This window comes from Gavia stellata, chromosome 4, assembly GCF_030936135.1.
Source record: "Gavia stellata isolate bGavSte3 chromosome 4, bGavSte3.hap2, whole genome shotgun sequence".
NCBI classification, from domain to species: domain Eukaryota; kingdom Metazoa; phylum Chordata; class Aves; order Gaviiformes; family Gaviidae; genus Gavia; species Gavia stellata.
This window is the reverse complement of record NC_082597.1, coordinates 51,785,827-51,806,700: the sequence shown is the minus strand read 5'-3', so window position 1 is coordinate 51,806,700 and position 20,874 is coordinate 51,785,827. Positions and strand designations below refer to the sequence as shown.

The 20,874-nt window shown below is 39.7% G+C and overlaps 1 protein-coding gene across 1 annotated transcript; it reads left to right on the top strand.

Annotated features, from left to right (window-relative positions):
- The first annotated feature begins 1,896 nt into the window (after window positions 1-1,896).
- USP44 (ubiquitin specific peptidase 44) lies at window positions 1,897-16,720 on the top strand. The gene is made up of 5 exons (XM_059816354.1): window positions 1,897-3,400; window positions 14,246-14,444; window positions 14,915-15,023; window positions 15,829-16,034; window positions 16,409-16,720. The coding sequence occupies exons 1-5, from the start codon at window positions 1,967-1,969 to the stop codon at window positions 16,606-16,608; spliced, it is 2,148 nt and encodes a 715-aa protein (XP_059672337.1). The 5' UTR covers window positions 1,897-1,966; the 3' UTR covers window positions 16,609-16,720.
- Window positions 16,721-20,874: the final 4,154 nt, after the last annotated feature.

The following is a 20,874-nucleotide window of genomic DNA, read 5'->3' as shown; positions in this document are numbered from 1 at the left end:
TTTATTAGTTTCACTACAGCTGGCTCAACCATTTTTGTATTACAGAATAAGACCTACACCACACATGCAATGCTGGATGCTGGCTGTGTGCTTGGAGAGTTATTACAGCTCTTGTGCTGCTATCTGTATTGTAACATTTTAAAAGGTACTAGCCATGGGCCATTTTTTTGTTAAATTTTTAACTACAGTTTGTATCTAAGTACCAGATGAAAATTAAAGCTTCTTTCCTATCCAGCTGCAACTTTTTACCTGTTTCCTTTCCTTATTGGTGTCATGTCATTCTATGTTAGGGTTCCCTCAATCTAGTGCTTATTCTAACCTAGACATCTAAATTGAGTAACCTATTCTTGTGTATTTCTGAACTGTAAAAAGTGAGAAATACTAGCATACTCCAGGATGATAGCTGGAATATAATCTTTTGGGTTCTATCCAGAGTTGTCTAAAATCACTTACTATTTTTGTAGCGTGTTTTTCTTATCTGTAAAACATAGAATCCTGGACCTTGATATTGTACAGTCTAGCCCAGGTCCACAGTATGCATGCATTTGTAATGGCATAACTTGTCTCGATTGGCATAGCCTGGATATTTGACAAAACCCTTGGTGTTCCTCAGATGAATTAACCGTTTCATCTGGCAAGTACTGCGCATAATGATACTGGTGCTGTGTGCTATTTAGCCCTTCTAGTCAGTGACATAATGGGCACGAACACCTCAGGTCAAATGTAATAATTTCCTGATGCATCGTTTGTCTCTAGATGGTATCTCTCAACTAGACATAGTCAAAAGAAAGATGGTAAAAGCATAAAGAACGAATCACTGTCTCTTTAATTTTTGTTAGTCAGAGCCTGCCTGTTTGTTTTAGGTAAATGCACCTTATAGGAGAAAGCAAATACAGCAGCTTTGAACAAATACATGCTACCACATAAACTTATAAAAGTATGTAAGCCAGTGCTAGCCAAATTTTTAAATTTTTTTTTTTTTTAAAACATGGATTAGAAAGATCTGTTCAAAATGCAGGTTTTTATAAAATTTGCAGAAACTGAGGTAGATATCAGATGGTATTTCTGTCTTATGAAGAATCAAGCTCTGCTTTTCCAAGTCGCTCTTCCTCTTTCAGAAGTGTTAGGATGAGATGGTAAAATATACTTATTGAAGATACATTATTGTAGAAAGCAGTGGTATAATGGGCTTGCCTGAGCACAAAGGTGCAGTGATTTAATGAAAGGTGTGGTTTAATTAAGGGTTTGAGTCGTATAAAGCCTCATTTGTATGAACTGTTGGCACTGTGTAAACATAATAAATTTAAGTGAACTTTACACTTCTGCACCTGCATGCTTAGGGATAGAATTAATAGGAGCATTTTAGAATCATAGAATGACAGAATGTTTTGGGTTGGAAGGGACCTTCAAAGATCATCTAGTTCAAGCCCCCTCCCATGGGCAGGGACACCTTCCACTAGACCAGGTTGCTCAAAGCCCTATCCAGCCTGACCTTGAACACTTCCAGTGATGGGGCATCCACAGCTGCTGTGGGCAGCCTGTCCCATTTTAAGTTGTGTCTGTATCCAAACTCTGTAACAGTGTCTTTCAACTAAATCAGTGATCCTTTTGAAAAAAACAGGCCCTATCTAAAGTGTAGCTAGTATGCTTCAGTCCAGAAGGTACTGGGACTATAAACAGTGGTATTCAGACCATTTAGTCTGAACGTTGAACTGCTGTTGATAATGTTGATTGTGGTGCCACATGACTGACTGCCTTTGTATGTTTGGTGGGATTTAGTTGGATGGAGATCGTGATCTTAACCTCAAGTATGAGTTTGGTATACTGACACCTGTAAAAATGATACAGGTGGGTATTTATGAACTGTAACATAACTTTTTTTTAGTTGCAGATTGAAATATCATGGACAGAAAATAGTTTGGATTATGTGTTTTGCCAGCGTATCTCTGCAATTTCAGTTTTAACAATGGATAAGTGTAAGCACATAGGACGTCTGCGATTGGCGCAAGATCACTCCATTCTGAATCCTCAGAAATGGCATTGCATGGACTGCAATACTACCGAATCTGTGTGGGCGTGCCTCAGCTGCTCACACGTGGCATGCGGAAGATACATTGAAGAACACGCACTAAAGCACTTTCAGGAGAGCAGTCACCCAGTAGCATTGGAAGTAAATGAGCTGTATGTTTTCTGTTATCTCTGTGATGATTACGTTCTTAACGATAACGCAACTGGTGATTTAAAACTGTTGCGAAGTACATTAAGTGCAATCAAGAGTCAAAACTACGAGTGCACTACTCGAAGTGGGAGGACTTTGCGTTCTATGGGCACAAGTGATGATTCTTACCTTTCACATGGGGGTGCCCAAGCCTTGCTTCGGAATGAAGATCGCATGTTCACAGCTCTGTGGCACCGACGGCGCGCGTTCCTGGGCAAAATATTCAGATCATGGCTTGGGTTGACACCTACTGGAAAAAGGATTTTGGAAGAAGAAAGGCGTCGGGAAGAAGCAGAGGAAAGAAGGGACAAAGCTAGGAAGAGAAGACAAGAACGAAAGCGTGAATTGAAAGCAGAGATGGAAAAGATGCCTCCAAGAAAGAGCAGTCGTTTACAAAATCAGATTAGAATGTCCTCAGAAACAGCACCCTGCCTGCAAAAAACATCACAGAACATGGAATCTGTGGCAGAGTTGAAAAAAACGTATACCTCAGATGAAGTAAGATTGAAAAAAGTAAGTGACTCCCCAATTAAACGAAGGCCCACAGTGACTCCTGGGGTAACAGGACTGAGAAACCTGGGAAATACATGCTATATGAATTCTATCCTGCAGGTATTAAGTCACTTACTTATTTTTCGAGAATGCTTTTTAAAGCTTGATCTCAACCAAACTCAGGAACTGCTGGCAACAGCAACCAATGCTAAAACCAGATCTTCATCTAAACACCTGTCAATAGTTGCCTCAACATTACATGTCAGTGAGAACCAAGGGAAAGTAAAGGGATCATCTTCTGTGAGGCGGCCTAGTTTATCCTCTGGATTAAGTGGAGGAGCATCAAAAAGCAGAAATATGGAACTTATTCAGCCCAGGGAGCCCAGTTCAAAGCATATTTCTCTCTGTCATGAGCTGCATACTCTGTTCCAAGTTATGTGGTCTGGCAAATGGGCTCTGGTGTCTCCTTTTGCCATGCTTCATTCTGTGTGGAGACTAATTCCAACCTTCAGAGGATATGCCCAACAAGATGCTCAGGAATTTCTCTGTGAACTTTTGGATAAAGTGCAGCAGGAACTGGAGACTACAGGGATCAGATACCCAGCTCTCATCCCTGCTTCTCAAAGAAAACTTATAAAACAGGTTTTGAACGTGGTTAACAACATTTTTCATGGACAGCTATTAAGTCAGGTATGTTTTATAATTTTTCTTCTAAAGACGTGTTATCATTTGTAGTTGTGGATTTATACTGGTCAGTGATGGTCAGATACTTCAAAGTTTAATACATTTATAACTACTGAGGAGGGATGAAGAGGATACAATACACACAAATTTCGGAAGAAAGGTCATTTGGGTACTCCTAAAACTTTCAATAGAAGAGTCACCTGATAAACATAAAAGTGTTAAATTTCGTATTTTAAAACACACCTTTGCAACTAAGAAATAACTGACTTCACTGTTAAGCACCAACTAATTTGCAGGAATAAAGAATTTACCCTTTTAAGCATCTAGCTTATCACTATAGTGATACTAGGTGAATGTGTTAAGGAAGGTGCTAATCTCATCTCAGTGAAAACTGGTTAGGTAATGGATGCCAAGCAGGGAATTATTTCAGTAAATAGCTTGAATTTGAGATTCATTACTACAGAGTAATTGCCTGTCATGATGCTATGTAGAGGTATACTAATTTTCTGTTACAACACAAAGATAAAGAAGGCTCTGTCAACACAGGAACCAAATTTGTGGGGTGGAGGCAATGGTTGTTTTCCTTTTTTCTGTCTTACTACTCTCCTTTTTGCTTCTTCTTCTTGGCTTCCTGTTAAGTACTTCAATGTGTCTGCTTGCTATTATGCATATCCCAACTGTGTGCTTGTACAAACGTCTGAGAGCTGACTGAACAAACAAATGCTGGGTTCTGTTGAATTAATCTAAAAACTAACCACACTGCAGCAGGAACAGAGGTTGAGAAAGTCTTGGCCCCCTGGAATTGGTCTTTAGTATGTATGCACATGTTACTGAGGGAGTGCAGAAGCATTTAATGGATATGTTGTGTAAAGGAGTAGAGGTTTAACACAAATTAGCAAAAATGTGGATATTCTGATTATTCTGACTATTTGATTGACGGTTTAATGGTTTAGTATATGAAGCTAGAAATCCAAGTGGTTTTTTACTAAGGTAGAACTGTTTGCTGCTATGATATCTATAAATTTTATAATGAGATAACAGGACTTTTAAAATTATGATTGTTTGCAGCATATGTTGGCTTTTAGGTCATCTTAGGTTTTGTGTGACTACTGGAAACTGTTATATCTACTAATAAAACCAGATCATCCTCTACCTTCCATTTGTCCCAGCGTAAGAACGTTTCTATTGGCATACTTCCTTTCCTCAGGGTAGCTAACGTATCTTGCATCAGGACTGTGCTATTGTAAGTGTCTGGTATGTTATGTCATTAAAGCTTTCTATTTGAAAATCACATTCCTCTCCAAAATAGTAACTTAGTAAAACAAAGTAATTGTTTAACTATACTGACAAGGCTTGGTTGCGTTCCAAACCTTCTAACAGGACTCACTTTTTGGAAGAATTTTCAAGGCTCTGAAGACACTAAGCATTATTTCAGCAGTACCACTTCTTTTACATGTTTTTAGCTTTGTTATGTGAAGAGGCTTGTGACTGGAAACCCTCCCACCTTCCTGAAACCAGGGAGGGGAATAGTGAGAATTTACTGAAGTGTCATTGAGTAAGACTGAAAGGGAATTAAACAGTTTTGTTCTATCCTGTGACTTCTGTGACTACAGCACACAGCTCTTTTCCTGAAGCTGGTCAATGTCTGTGTGCAAAATAGAGCCTTGAGGAACTTCAGAATGCCTCAAGTGAGAGGAACAAGGAAAAGAGCATTGAGGCTGTTATGTGTAGTAATTTCTCCCTGGCTCATTAGGCAGTTCCCACAGACAGTGTCCAACACTTTACCTCCTAATGTTCCCTTTGTCTTCTGCCACTCCTTTGTTCCACTTTATTCTTCACTAGCACTTTCGAACATGATAAATCTTAAAAGCAAAAGGTAACCCCTAAAGATTTATATTTACTCCTCGATAAAAGTTACTCAGGTCATCTTAATGATTCAGACCCTGGTGTTTGCACATGGAAGGATGAGCTTTAAAAACTCTATTAGGCAATTACTTCCCTCTCCTCAGTAAGATTCCTGCATCATGATTTCGCTAGGCATTTGTCAGAACTGGCACAAACTGCTATAATGAAGTTAACAAAAAGGGCATGAAAATATCCATGCAGTGCTGAAGAAAAATATGAAAGACTTCTTGCTATATCACCGCATCTTTGTCAATGTTAGCTCTTAAAAGCAAGGAGTGTATGCTTTGTCCTTGTATACTTAACTTTACCTACAAGCTGTAACAGTATTACAGTTTCTCTCTAGAAGATAGTTGGAGCCATAGCCTGCTGCATTTATTAAAAATAGGATGGGATTTTAGTCTAGAGTATTTTATAAACTACATCTTAATTAAGTGAGCAAGGGGAACTGAGAAGCTTGTTTCTGTGCAGCAGTTGCCTTCTGTTTTAGGATCTCTAAAAAAGTTATATTTACTATTCCTTTGTACTGAAAATATTAGTTAGAGATTGGATTCTGTGAGATACTCAAGTGCAGTGAAGTCAATCTTCTTGACCTTCAAACCTCAGGAATACGATGAACTACTCTTGATACAGTACACAGAGGATCACTTACAATGCAGATAAGCTGTATGTTTACTTAGGTTTCACATTACTTTCACGTGTGCATTAAAACATTTTCCCTCTTCTAGCTGTTCTATTTTAACCTGAAGGGAAGTCATAATCCTGAGTTTGCCATCAGTCTGTTGCTATTGAAATGACTACCTGGTGTAGCACTGCAACTGAATTTAGAATATAAGATTAAGAAAGGAGAAAATTGGGTGTGTGAGATTTTATGCAGATTACTTTTTGGTAACAAGAAAAAGCTTTAGGTGGTGTCAAAACAATTGCACCTTTTATGAGAGTTAGTTGTTTTTGTTTTGTTATGTTCCTAGCTGATTGAAAGTAAGTCTTCCTCATCTACTACTTGAAATCTTTTAGTATTTTATGGAATACTAAACTAGGTAATGAGTAATTCTGGGAATAGCATGGGTGGATTGCCTCTTGACCTTTTTATTTATTTATTTATTTCAATATAATTTTTAGGATTACAGCTTCTTAGTCTGCAGTACAGACTGTGAAACTTCGATACCCAATACATCTAAGGGAAGTAAAGATAGGATATATAGCTACAAAACCCTTCCCCTCTATTCTTTCGTTTTTCATATGCTAGTCTTCCTCCAGTGATTGCCTGGAGAAGGTTGTGCTATAGCACTTATTGGGCAAAGGAGTCTGTATCTTGTAAACCTCTGCTTTCAGAGGCAGTCTGCTGGAACAGTGGCTCATCCCTCTCAGCCCAATTGGGACTGTAAACAGATGCCAGTATGTTAAAATCCCAACTGTTTTCAGTCCCTCAGTGCTTGTACTCTTGTGGAAGGTACCCACTGTCTCCTGTCCTTGATACTTCAATGGGAAAGGAGAAAATACTGCACTATGAAGTTATGTGCCAGTGGTAAACTGATCCATACTGATCCACAGGTCTTTGAAGTACACTTCAAGAGCTCGAGCAGGTTATCTACTGTCTATCTCTCATGAGTTTTTTGGCTTGTGTTTTTTAAAATGGACCCAGCTAAATAGCACAGTATGCAACAATTTTTAAAGTATCTTTATCTCAAATTTTGTCCATATTAAGCAAGGAAGTGGGCAGGTATATTTTTAAAAATCCAGAAATTGAAATAGCAGATTTCAGCTTCCAAAGTAAATGTATATTTTCAGCACTGCTTTGGGAAAATTGTGTCCCATATGTCCACAGAAATCATACTAGCAGAAACTCTGGTGTGTGTAGTTATATCAGTATTAAAATTTTTGTCAGAAGGATTTATACTGGGGGGAGAGGGAGACAGGAAAACTAGTAAGAAGTATTTGTGAAAGCTGATCTAGAAAATCTAGGAAGCTAGCATAGCAGATCTCGGAAATGTGCAGGTATTTATGCTGGCAAAATCTTATATGTAGACACAGCTTTTACCTCTGGAAATTCAGCTTTTTAACTAAATTGGTTTACGTTAGGATAACATTGAGTACGCAGGTTTTGATTGATTGAGGTGTTTATACACAAGGGTGTAAGATCTCCCTGAGCTTCCCTTCTCCAGGCTGAACACTCCCAGCACTCTCAGCCTCTCCTCATAGGCCAGATGCTCCAAGCCCTTTCATCACCTTTGTAGCCCTTTGGTGGACTCACTCCAGTAAGTCCATATCTTGTACTGGGAAATGCAGCACTGGACCCAGCCCTCCAGCTGTGTCTCACCAGGGCTGAGTGGAGGGGAGGGATCACCTCCCTGGACCTGCTGGCGATGCTCTGCCTAACACAGCCCTGGAGGCTGTTGGCCTGCTTTGCCATAAGGGCGCGTTGCTGGCTCATGGTCAGCTTGTCCCCCAGGTCCCTCTCTGGGGAGCTGCTTCCCAGCCTGTACTGGTGTCTGGGGTTATTCCTGCCCAGGCATTTCCCTTTGTTGAACTGCACGAGGTTCCTGTTGGCCCATTTTCCCAGCCTGTCCAGCTCCATCTGGGTGGCAGCAAGACCCTCTGGTCTATCAGGCGCTCTGCCTGGGTTTGTGGCATCTGCAAACTTGCTGAGAGTTTAAAAGAATTGGCTCCAATATCGACCCCTGGGGTACACCACTAGTGTCTGGGCTCCAGCAGCATTTCATGCCGCTGACCACAACCCATTGAACCTGACAGCTCATTCAGTTTTCAGTCCACCTTGCTGTCCATTTATATAGCCTGCTCTTCATTTTTTCTGTGAGGGTGTTATGGGATGCAATGTTAAAAGCCTCACTGAAGTTGAGATAAACAACATCCACTGTTTTCCATTCATCCACTGGTTATCTGTACCATCCACTGGTTATCTGTACCAGTCATCTCATTGTAGGAAGAAGGCTATCAGGTTGGTCAGTAATGATTTTGCCATCATAAATCCATGGTGGCTACTACCAATCATCATCTTATTCCCAATACCTTTGGAAATGGTTTCCAGGTTTTGTTCTATCAGCCTTCGCCACAGATCAAGGTGATACTGACTGGGTTGTAGTTCCCCAGATCCTTCTCCTTGAAGACAGGAGTGTCATTTGCTTTGTTCCTGTCCTCCCCCTGATAGCCAGGACCTTGCCAGGACCTTTCAATGATGAAGAACGGCCTTGCAACATCATCAGGCAGCTCCCTCTGTTCTTACAGTTTAATCAGGGATCACTTCTAATTCAAGGCAAGTGGAAGGAGAAGGGCAATCATATTTTCTGTAGCTAAAAAAGTCCCAGTAAGGGAGGGGGAAAAAATAAGGTTTGTGCTGGTTTATGTGAAAGCTGCTTGGGTACCTAATTTAAGGAAGAAAGTTAATGTTGAATTATAAATGTAGTGTTTTATTGAACTGGCACATGTTGCAAAGCACTAAGCAGTCGTTTATGATTTCTTTATAGAGTGCTGTTGAGTAAATTCAAATTCAATGTAAGTGATCAAAGGAATACCTAGCCAATGTCATTCTTACATCTTTTTGGAGTGGTGAGGAACCCTTTAGAAACTATTTGGGGTGGTTTTTGAAAGTCTCTTGTGAGGATTCCTCTCCCTTTGAATCTGGCGCCTTAGGTAAAGTAAAGCTCTTTGCATAGATTTCTGTTACAGCAACACCAAATGTAGCAGTGAAAGTGAAGAGCAGTGGCTATGCTGATTTAGTAACGACTTTCCTCTACAGCAAAGTTGTGGTTAGTTACCATTTATTTCTTCTTAGGACAAACCTATCTTGAACTGTGAGGTTTTTTTCCAATAATTCACCGTTTATTACAGCAATGCCTAGTAAGAACTAGCTTTTGCTATCTCTAGGCATACTTAACAAAACCCCAAACAGTTTGATTACTTCCTGATCATTTTTAAGATGGAATCTGAGCAAAATGGCCCCCGGCCCCGCTTAGCAGGGCAGAATAACAGTGTGCAGTGCTCAGAGAAATGAATATGCCAAGTCCCAACGAGTGAAGTATGTTCTAACCAATGTAGTATGTAAACTATATTTAAAGTTTCAAAAGGCAATGCCTCTCCTTGCAAGTCTTGCTCCATTTACTTGCTCAACTGGTGTATTTCAAGACAGACTGGCTGAGAGAGGGGGAAATGCGCAGTCTTTGGCTTGTTTGAAGCCCTTCAGTTTTGGGTAGTATGCTGTTAGTTAAAGTTTGGGGGAGAATGCTGAGGGTGACTCGTGCAGTGCTGGGTATTAAGTCTCCCACTGAGTAGACTATTAAAAACTATGAGAACTTCAGGTAGGTAATAGGAGGATTTGCACTTAAACCGATCCATGACCTGTATACTCTGTGCTTTTATATGTAGCCTGAATCACAAAATGGTTGTCAAGTTGCTTTCCAACTAGATGAAGGTGACATTTTAAGTTAATCTATAGGAGGCTATTGAATCACAGACCACGGTTTACTGTGGTTATGCATATGTCATTTTTTTAAATAGATATAGATCATTTTGATGATGCTGTATGCTCATCACTACAAAGTTTAAGTTTTTTTATAACTGAAGAAATACTGTCATGTGGAATACCATATTATAGCAGTATCTAGAAATCCCCTTCTTCTTTGATTACTTTGCTGTGGAAAAAATCAATTACTACTCTTTGTATATATGTCTCATACAGTGAAAACTTAAGTAGTAGTGAAAGCACAAAAATGGGACTAGCCATCTTACTGTTCTTAAAAACCAAGAAAGGATTAGGGCAGAGATGGTAACAGTAGTCTTTCTTCCATGCAAGTGCAGGGAACACAGGCAAAACAGTTGATGATGGAGTTGGCTTCTTCTGCAGCAATATGTTAACTATTTTCTTTGACTTCATTTAGGCTGAATGCCATCCGGGGCAGTGGCTGTCCATCAAATTATTGTGGGCACAATGATGTTTGTCTGAGTGGCCTCCATGCTTAGCTTGAATCAAGCAATTTGATCCAGCTCTTTTCAGTCTGGCCTTTGGCCCATGATTGTATGCTGAGCTTTAACCAAACAATTGTATATAATACCCGTGTTTCAAGGCATGAGAGTGTGGTCAGGGCAGAACATAAAGTAAGAGTTTTCAGACTAGCTAAAAACAGTAATTTACTTTCTTTGCTCTAATGTAAACTTCTCATGTAGCTTTGTTATAAATGACAGCATTAAGGCTTCCTAAAATAGCAATTATGAAATATACTGGGGAGGTGAAATCAAACTCTGAATTTGTAAAATATAGTCATAAAAAGATACATGTCACTAACCAGGTTGCTAGAGCAGACTCACTTCCCTATTACTGTTGTGCATACTCATACCATAAAAAGTTACATTGGACAGATGCATAAAGTTTTTGCCAGCCCTTTGAGTTCATGTTTGGGGTTTTTTTTTTGTTTTGTTTAGTTTTTTATAAAAACCTCACAGCTTGTTCAACCAACTTTTGAGCAGTTTATACAATTTCAGTGCTTTTCATGAAAAAAGAAAACTTGGGTTGTACTGTGTGAATGGTAGGGGAGTGTGAAATAAAGGAGTCCCATTTAGGACAGAAAGAGAAGTTATGGGAGTCTTCTGAAGCCCATGCTGATGGACAGGCCAGCACAGATGGATTCCACAGTAATCCAATTTGTAAGCTCAGGGCTGGCTAAGAAAAATACTTCCAACCTTTGTTCCAGCCCTGATTTACCTCTTATTTAACATTGAGTGAGAGTGTGTATAGGAGCAGTTAGCACAGAGCGGCTGATATGGTTGGGTGTATGCTTATCCGAATATGTCAGGTTGCTTGGCTGTTGGCAAGTACGCAAATCCCAGATAAATAACTCTGAAGAGTTTAACTCTGCTGCAGCCTCATGGTGAGGAGGAGTGACTTGCATTTGAGGAAATAAGTGCAGCTCTATATCAGTACAGGATTTTGTCAACAGAAATCAGCTTTGCTCACGGTTGCATGACGAGATAAGAAGCAGCACTATTGTATCAGTTTATCTTTTTTGTTTTTTTGAGAGGCAAAAATTGGAAGCTGGATCAATTATTTTTTCCTTTTTCTTTGGGATAGTACTTATTAACTAGTTAGGAAAGAGGATCTTAAAACAACCTAGATTGTTAACATTACACACTAAATTTAAAACCTCAGAACTTGTTAAAATTATCCGTACTGAGTTCACGTATGTACTTCATCCTGAGTCCATTAATCTTCAGTGTGCATTCATGTGCAACAAATTCCTAAGTAACTCGTCAATTAAATAAACTTCTGGCCCAACAAAATCACCCATTTGTACAGCAGAAATCTATTAGTCATTCTGTGTTTATGCTGGAGCTAGCTTGAACTGTGGCCAAACATATAATTTTGTCTCTAAGTCTAGATTCCAGCTCTGAATTACTAATGGTTTGTGGCTTTGAAACATTGCCAGATGTTAGCATTTACAAAAGCAGCTCCTGTCAGTGTAAATTAAAACAGAAGATTCTCCTTTTTTCTGCCATGTAAGTTTGAAGAGTTGTTTTCTAAGAACAAGGCAGTGGTGTTTTCTTCTTAGAACTCAAAGCAACTAACAGCTTTCCTAACTCCACTGCTAAACATGTATGCTGGTACACAAATACACTTGCGCATTAGGTAGCTAATGCATAGATCGCGTATAAGCTGTTGTAGCTAATGAATGCATTAAATAATTAGTCAGAAGAACACCTAGGAGGAAGGTACCATAAGGTGACAGATCTGTCCTTATATAAATGATCATGAAATAACAGACAAAGCAGGGTGAATAACTACATAACGGCAAACCTTCAGAGGAAATAAAGGAGGTCTTGAGTAAAACTGAGTGTATTTTTACACTTGCGTAGGCTTACTAGCCTAACTGAAGAGAACTACACTGAATTTATGTAGAACAGCAACACAAAGGCGTGCCTGTGAAATAACAATATTTGTAACTCTCGTGGATTTTCATTCCTTTATTACTACATCTTTGTATTAGTTGATCCAAACAACTTGTGGTGTTTTCCTGAATAGGAAGCATGCTTATAGAGATTTAATTTGGCAATTATTTACCCTTGTCGTGCAAACTTAAGGAGATACTTGATATTCCATTTACTGTAAAACATGAACGGTGGTGTCTTATCACACTTGGCTGTTATTCTGAGCTGATAAATAACAGTATCTTGACAGTCGGTCCTATATGAAAATTTTGAGTTCCTTTAATCTTTTTTGGGGGAAAGTGTCGTGGTTTAGCCCCAGCTGGCAACTAAACACCACACAGCCGCTTGCTCACTCCCCCCCTTCCCCAGCGGGATGGGGGAGAGAATCAGAAAAGTAAAAGTGAGAAAGCTCGTGGGTTGAGAAAAGAACAGTTTAATAAATGAAATGAAATAAAATAAACCAGTAATGATGATAATAAAAATTGTAATGAAAAGGAAAATAACATCAACAACCAAACAAGAAAGACAAGTGATGCAACTGAAAAAAATTGCTCACTACCCTCTGACCGATGCCCAGCCTATCCCCAAGCAGCAGTCCCCCGGCCAGCTTTCCCCTAGTTTATATACTGAGCATGACATCATATGGTATGGACTATCCCTTTTGGTCAGTTGGGGTCAGCTGTCCCGGCTGTGTCCCCTCCCAACTTCTTGTGCACCCCCAGCCTACTGCTGGTGGGGTGGTGTGAGAAGCAGAAAAGGCCTTGACTCTGTGTAAGTACTGCTCAGCAGTAACTAAAACATCCCTGCTTTATCAACACTGTTTCCAGCCCAAATCCAAAACATAGCCCCATACTAGCTGCTATGAAGAAAATTAACTCTATGCCAGCCAAAACCAGCACAGAAAGTTTAATTGTTGGGGAAGGGGGTGGGAACATGTTGGATGCTTATGGAAGTTCTGTCAAAGCTATCTATCTGAGCCCAATTAAAATTCAACTTATTTTCAGAATGTGTCTTTTGTAGAGCAGTGAGGTTAGAGCTGCTTGAGTTAGTGGTCAACTGCAACTTATAAGTCAATAAATACATTAACAGTAGAAAACTCAGGTAATTACTCTTCAGGATTGTATTGTACTTCATTGCATTGAACATACCAAGGTGAACATACCATTAGTCTCACACACACACTTGATATTTACTGGTATTTCTTTATGGCCTTTATCAACTATGATTGTTACAGGCTAAATGGAGTTTCACTACTGCAGAGGTTCAGCTACTAGTAGAAGTCACCCATCCACGTGGATCGTGGAAGGGTGGGGGTCCTTTGGAAGAAGACTCAAATGATGCGACGCTGTTCTATAAACAGCTTGAGCTGGCTTTTAGAAGACCACATTGCAAATGAACTCCTAATGTGTTGCCATTCTAGCATAGAAGAGCTGCAGCTTTTAACTTACTTTCCTAAATATTGAATGTTATCATAAATTAATTGTCACCTGCTGTATTATCTGCATTTTCCAAGTTGACTCACTTTACTTCTTGACATTTTATTTACGTTGTTTTACTGCTTGTCCTTTCCCTAGTATGACGATGGATCCACTTACTGAAAGAAGAAATAAAAATTATTTTTACCTGTTATTTTTTCTCTGAAGAAGTGTGCTTCCTAATCCAGGCTTCCCTGGAAGACTCACAAAGTAAGAAGGATATGACTTTAAAATCCCCAGCTGTTTTTTTTTTTTTTTTAAATTACCCTAAACTATAGTTTCTCTCTTTCATGTAAATTTTCTTTTTGGAGTGTTTCTTTTTGGAAAAAAGACTCCCGAGACTCCACCAGCTGCTTTCTCTTGAACAGTCCCAGGTGTATAATTTCTTTTGTTAAATGACTATGTCTTGTCTTTGGTTGCATCAGTTATCTCTAGGAAAAAAAAATGTATTATTTTACTTTTTTAGAGCTGTGTTATGGTACACTTCTAGCAAAGTAAGTTTTTGAGTGTAAGCAACTGATGAAATATTGTTTTACAGGTTACATGTCTTGCCTGTGACAATAAATCAAATACCATAGAACCTTTCTGGGACCTGTCCCTGGAGTTTCCTGAGAGGTATCACTGCAACGGCAAGGAGATGTCATCTCAGTATCAATGTCTGCTGACAGAAATGCTGGCCAAGTTTACAGAAACTGAAGCTTTGGAAGGAAGGATATATGCGTGTGATCAGTGCAACAGTGAGTAAAGGCAGTATGTACTCATGCATATGTTCTCATGTAAAACATGTAAACTGACTGTGAAAGTGTGGAAGGAAAATACCAGAAGTCTTAGAAGTATGTTGCAAACAGAGTCCTGGTGAGGTCACTTGACAGCTATTACCATCTAGAAGATGGAATTGTTCAAAGGATGTTTTATAGTGTAACGCTTCTCTTAGATAAAGTCTGATCACACACTAATGGGGATTCTGATACTCACAGCTGAAGAACCCATCAGCTTTTTAAATTAATTTGACTAACCTAAGTGACCACAAGTATTTTATACTTGCATCATAAAATAATCCTTGCAAAATGGCTCCCAGAGTGTATCCTTTTTAAGGAGGCACAGACAGTAGCTATTTAGGTCCACACAAATTTGGTGAATAAATCTTAGACTGAAATACAAGGCTGTTATTGAGATTTGTATTGTGTAACTGTGTGTTTGGCCTCAGCAAAACGAAGGAAGTTTTCTTCTAAACCAGTTATACTCACAGAAGCTCAGAAGCAGCTTATGGTGTGTCGACTACCTCAGGTTCTCAGATTACACCTTAAACGGTTTAGGTAAGTAGTACAACCACCAGTGTTGCAAACTGACCAATTCAGTCCTGCTCTTCCATTGTTTGGGATCAATGTTCTTCAGCATCAGTTTCATTTCCCTTTACTAGTATGATGAGAAATAGTTATTAGAAACTTCTTTTTCTTGTTTAATTTAAACATCAATAAGATATGCTATAAGTAGAGATTTGACCTTTAGGATTCCGATTGCTTGCTACTTTAATACCAAAATTATTTCATCCTTCTTTTCAATCAAAACCTACTAACCTTGCTGTGAACTCTGCTGGTAAAAATTAATCTTGTGTTATCTTCAGGTAGCATAAATGCTCATCTTCACTAATGTACAAACCGAGACTGTATTCGGTGGAAGTCTCACATAACCTTCATATGACCAAATATATTAATGCATTAGCCTGAGAGTAAGGAAGTGGAGGTTGCATCTCTGTGAACTTAGTCCATGCATTAGTATAGAGTCTGACCCAAATACAAAGGAAGCTGAAAATGAGCTAGAATAAATGAGAAATACCAATGAGATATAATACATGGGAAGTACTTCCCACTCACCATTACACAGATCTTAAGATGGGTATTTCGGAAGATGGTAATAGTAGGTACCATAGACGCATTTTAAAAAGCCTTGAAATAAAGGAGATGTGAAAGAGGAAGCCTAGGAAAAAAGTGTGCAAATTAGCATTTATTTTGTGCACAAAGACAATAGTGAAGATAATACTTGTTATGTTAAAACATAATTCAGAATGCTGTGTTCCTTCCTTGAAAAAAACGTAAGTTTTCATTTGACTTAACCTTCCAGATGGTCAGGACGCAATCATCGTGAGAAGATTGGCGTACATGTTAATTTTGATCAAATGCTGAACATGGAGCCTTACTGCTGCAGAGAATCCCTCAAGTACCTCCTACCTGACTGCTTTATCTACGACTTGTCTGCTGTGGTAATGCATCACGGGAAAGGATTTGGCTCAGGGCACTACACTGCCTACTGCTACAATTCAGAAGGAGGTAGGAACCAGCTGTGAAATAAGGAGTGTGGGAGAAAGGGATGTTTGTAATTCCAAACCAATAAGCTTACTGTCTTTTCTCAAACACAAAAGGGAGTCACTTGTAGCTGAACTGCCTGGAATGAGAATCGCGGTTCTGTAGACCAAAACAGTTCAATTTTTGTATTGGCTTGTTAAATGTGTTCTGGCTATAAACGCTCATAAATCTGAGGAAGCTACACTGGGCTTTTAAAATGTAGAGGCAAATATACTAGATCAACTGAAACAGTACACTATTTCTATACAACTTGTTAAATGGGACTCACTAATTAATTGTTAAATACAATGCAGTTACCTCAAATCAGTGACTTTTTTTGGTGTATTTCTTCACTGCAGGATTTTGGGTACACTGCAATGATTCGAAACTCAACATGTGCACTATGGAAGAAGTATGCAAGGCTCAAGCTTACATTTTGTTTTACAGCCAACGACTTACTCAGGCAAATGGCCGTGGTAAAATACCATGTCCTAGCACAGCTGAAAGTCAGCAGCACACAGAATTAGCTGACTGTTCCATGGACAACAGTAGCAACTAATCCAAAGCCAGTTAACTGTGTGTATTGTAAAAGTTTGAATTGTCATAACTATATATTTTTCAATGACATGAAAGTACAGTATTGTACTTTTTTACTTTGAATCTGTGTACGTTTATATATTTTGTATTAGTTAAAGTACTCTTTACAATTGTTAGTAAAAGTTTTTATTGACAGTAAGTACCCAGAATTTCAATACAGCTATTTTTTTAAGAAAAAGATTGCTATTTGCATTTAACTCTTACCTCAGGCTGTTTTTTTAAGCTGGTTTTGTATTTTGATAATCTTTTTGAATTGGTTTAGAAAAATTACTTTCCATGGGCAACTGATGTTTTTCTGGTTAATTTTCTATATATGCTTGTGTACATTTTATAGTATAGTTCTAATGATATCATGATTCTTACTGTCTGCAGGAATTGCTACTAGGTCTTAGAATATTAATATTCACCAGCAAGGAATGCTTTACATGTCAAATAGTAACTGAAATTTCGTAGGAAACTTTATATTCTTTGACTAAAGTGAAATTATTTTACAGGCTTCAAAGGAGCCTGAAGATACGTTGATAGAATTTCTTAAAATCTGAAATTTAGGAAACGGAGCTTGTACTTATTTTCATGAAAGCATGCAAGAGGAGCATTTAATAGCACAAGAATGTATCTTTACCAACACTTCCATATTTTAGCCTTAAAGAAGTCTGACAACTTAAAACTCAAGTGTCAAATTCAAAGTACTAACTTTGACAACTAAGAGCTTTTTATTCCAGTAATTTTAAAAGCTTCCTTTAAAAAAAAACAAACAAAAAAACCCCAAACCACACTCACCCACCCCACTGTCATTGCTACAAGAATGTTAACACCCCCTTCCTTGCATTGGACAAGCTTGTTTTACATTGTAGCAAGTGGTGTCTGTTTCAGTAATCTCTAACACAAACCACTGAAAAGAAGCTCTAAGATTCGTATGAAAGCATCTTTGATCTGACTGGTTTCATTAGCTACATCTGCTGTACCTTCTCTATGGTCCTACCACTAGCATTAACAGAACTGTGCATTGAGGAGAATCCAACAAGCAGGAATTATCAGTCATTCTCCACATACAGCAGTTAATGCCGAGTAAATTTTAATTGTGAAGTTATTTTGCATAAGTGCTATGCAAATTGTTACCTCATCTTCTGCAAAGTTTATACCTCAATAAAATGCCTTGATGTGGAGAGAAAACCATGTGTCTACTGGAATTAGTTCCTACATTAGCATTACAGTCTTTAATATTATTTTTAAACTTTGTCTAACATGGGTTAAGGCATTAACTATAAGACTACAGTGACCATCTGTTACTGATTTAACAGCTGGTTTCATTCATGACTTTTCCTATCACTTCTATCTATGTTTCTGAAAGATTCCATATTATAGTGAGCACATAATGGGCTCCAATCTCAAACTGTCTTCACCTTATGCTTATCCTAAATAAGTGTGCAAAACCAGTTTGGTCCTTTTTTTTTTTTTTTTAAGGGGGCCACCTGCTGAAGTGAGGTGATCTGACAAATCTACTTGTTATGGCTGTGCAGTCTTTCAAATACTTTCCTTCTGTGCTGTCCTTTCTGGTGAGGAAATGAGTGTAGTTTAAACACTTCTACTTATAAGTAGTTCAGGGGAATAGAAGGGAAGGGGAAAGAGTTGTGCTAACTGCCTTTCAGAATTCTGATTCTTTTTCTTCCCTGAAGAGCATCTCAACCAGATACGCAAGGGTCCCAAGAGACTCAAGCATTAATGGAAGAGTCTATCTTGAGACTTGTAGAGAGCGATGGGAGGGTGGGAGTTCATTAGCCTTAATCATCAGTATTAAGCACATACTCAAATCACTTCTTAGAAAGAATCTTATCCTGCCATCTTTTCTAGAAGGATTGCCTAGGCTGTGCTCGTGGCTCTTCCTCGGCATTTCCTCTCACCGTAGCAAGCATTACTGAATTTCAAGGCTTTCTCTAAAAGAAAGACATCATTAGCTTAGCAAAAGCAAATTCTGCTTTCTTCCCATTGGTGCTCTCTGAGGTAGAACAAGAGAAAGGAAGGAGAAAGGACACATTCAGACATAGTTGTAGTCCTAATCCAAGCAGCAGGAAGGATAGAGATGATTTCTGCAGTCCAGCATAAGGATGAGCTAATTCAGGTACGCTTCTTAACAGCTTCTGCTTTGATTCTTAATACTTTCTGGTTCATAAGCATCTAGCTCTGTTTAAGCGCAGCATGAGTCTATGGATGTGCTTATATTCTGCCTTGCTTTACTCAAGTAAGTATTTAAAATAGAGCTCTAACTAGAGCCAAGGAAGTGGCAAGGTCCAGGACCAGTGACAAAATCAGCAGAAATGCTGCAGCCAGTGCAGAAGCCTACATCGTGCTGTAGGCCCTAGCAAACCAGACAGCTATTTGATCAAACGCCACCGCCTCGCCCCATTTTAGCAACAGCTGTTCCTGGGGTCAGGGTTCCACAACTCACTTGGAGGAGTTCTGTAGAGCTGCAAAGCCAAGGGTCCAGCACCTATGTCAGCAACGGGAGTATAGTTAGGTGGAGTCGTCTGTTACAACAGAAGAGACCCAGGCAAACACACCTGATGGTTCCAGAGCTCCCTCCTTTATCAGCAGGGAGCTGGTCTGGTAGCCAAGTACCTTCCATGAAAGAGTAATCATGTGAAAGCATTTCAAGAAGCCATAACCCCTGTCTCTTCATTTTAATCTACATTCAGATAAACAGGTTCAGGTGGAAGGTTCTGTTCCATTGCTACCTTGGTGAGCTGTCTCCAACTCGGATAACTGCTACCTTGTTACCTAGAGCTCCATACACTGCCCTTGCTGAATTTCCTCTCATTGCACAAGTAATCAATCAGTGCTTGTAGGAACTTGGTAAAGCAATTGTGTAGTAATGATTTTTAGTGAAGGGTTCAGGATCACCTCACACACACGGTAACGCTCCATGAGTAGTAATTTGGCAGCCAACCACAGTGTGAACGTGCACAAAGACTATATCACTCAAGATGACAGAAATGTTTCCAGTAATTACAGTTGTATGTGCATTTTTGAGTTCACTTGCTGACGCCCTTCCTCAGCCCTTCAGGAGAGAGGCTGAATTTTTTCCCCAGATAGATACACAAGGGAAGCGGTACTGCGCTGTGACTAGTCACCAAGTACATTTGAGGGGAGTGCACAAAACTGTTGATTGTAGAAGGGGCCTCTGGAGATTGTAGACTCCAATTTGGCTCAAAACAGGGTCAACTAAAACAGGTTGCTCAGGGCTGTGTGCAGTCAGGTTTTCAAAAGCACCAAGGATGGAGACAGCAAAACCTCTCATGGCAACCTGTGCCAGTGCTAGACCATCCTCACAGTAAAAACAATTTCTTCTTCTGTCTCAATGGAACGTCATGCGTTTCAGTTTGTGCCCGTTTCCTCTTGTACTGTTACTGGGCACCACTGAAGACCCTGGCTCAGTCTTTACTCACCCCATGAGGTGTTTATACACAAGGGTGTAAGATCTCCCTGAGCTTCCCTTTTCCAGGCTGAACACTCCCAGCACTCTCAGCCTCTCCTCACAGGCCAGATGCTCCAAGCCTTTTCATCACCTTTGTAGCCCTTTGGTGGACTCACTCCAGTAAGTCCATATCTTGTACTGGGAAACGCAGCACTGGACCCAGCCCTGCAGCTGTGTCTCACCAGGGCTGAGTGGAGGGGAGGGATCACCTCCCTGGACCTGCTGGCGATGCTCTGCCTAACACAGCCCTGGAGGCTGTTGGCCTGCTTTGCCATAAGGGCGCGTTGCTGGCTCATGGTCAGCTTGTCCCCCAGGTCCCTCTCTGGGGAGCTGCTTCCCAGCCTGTACTGGTGTCTGGGGTTATTCCTGCCCAGGCATTTCCCTTTGTTGAACTGCACGAGGTTCCTGTTGGCCCATTTTCCCAGCCTGTCCAGCTCCATCTGGGTGGCAGCAAGACCCTCTGGTCTATCAGGCGCTCTGCCTGGGCTTGTGGCATCTGAGAGCGCACTCACACATTACACAAGTCAAAGTAGCCCATTCTTAAACTGAAAAATAATAAGATTTTCCAGTCCCAGGTGGTAATGGATACAAGCATCCAGACAGCATGCAGTGGGATTATGTGTCTTCACTTTTATCTAGCGGTTAATGAGGCTTCCATACACCTCTCTCCAATTTAAGGGATTCAGAGATTTGACCTTATTGAGAAAAATTTTAACTGGGGAAGCAGACATCTAAAGCTCAAAAACAACTAGGCAA

Excerpts from the sequence above, each read along its gene's own strand:
- USP44 (XM_059816354.1), top strand. The coding sequence starts at position 1,967 with ATGGATAAGTGTAAGCACATAGGACGTCTGCGATTGGCGCAAGATCAC. Across the intron at positions 14,445-14,914 it reads TGCGTGTGATCAGTGCAACA|CAAAACGAAGGAAGTTTTCT; the intron begins GTGAGTAAAGGC and ends GTTTGGCCTCAG. Across the intron at positions 15,024-15,828 it reads TTACACCTTAAACGGTTTAG|ATGGTCAGGACGCAATCATC; the intron begins GTAAGTAGTACA and ends TTAACCTTCCAG.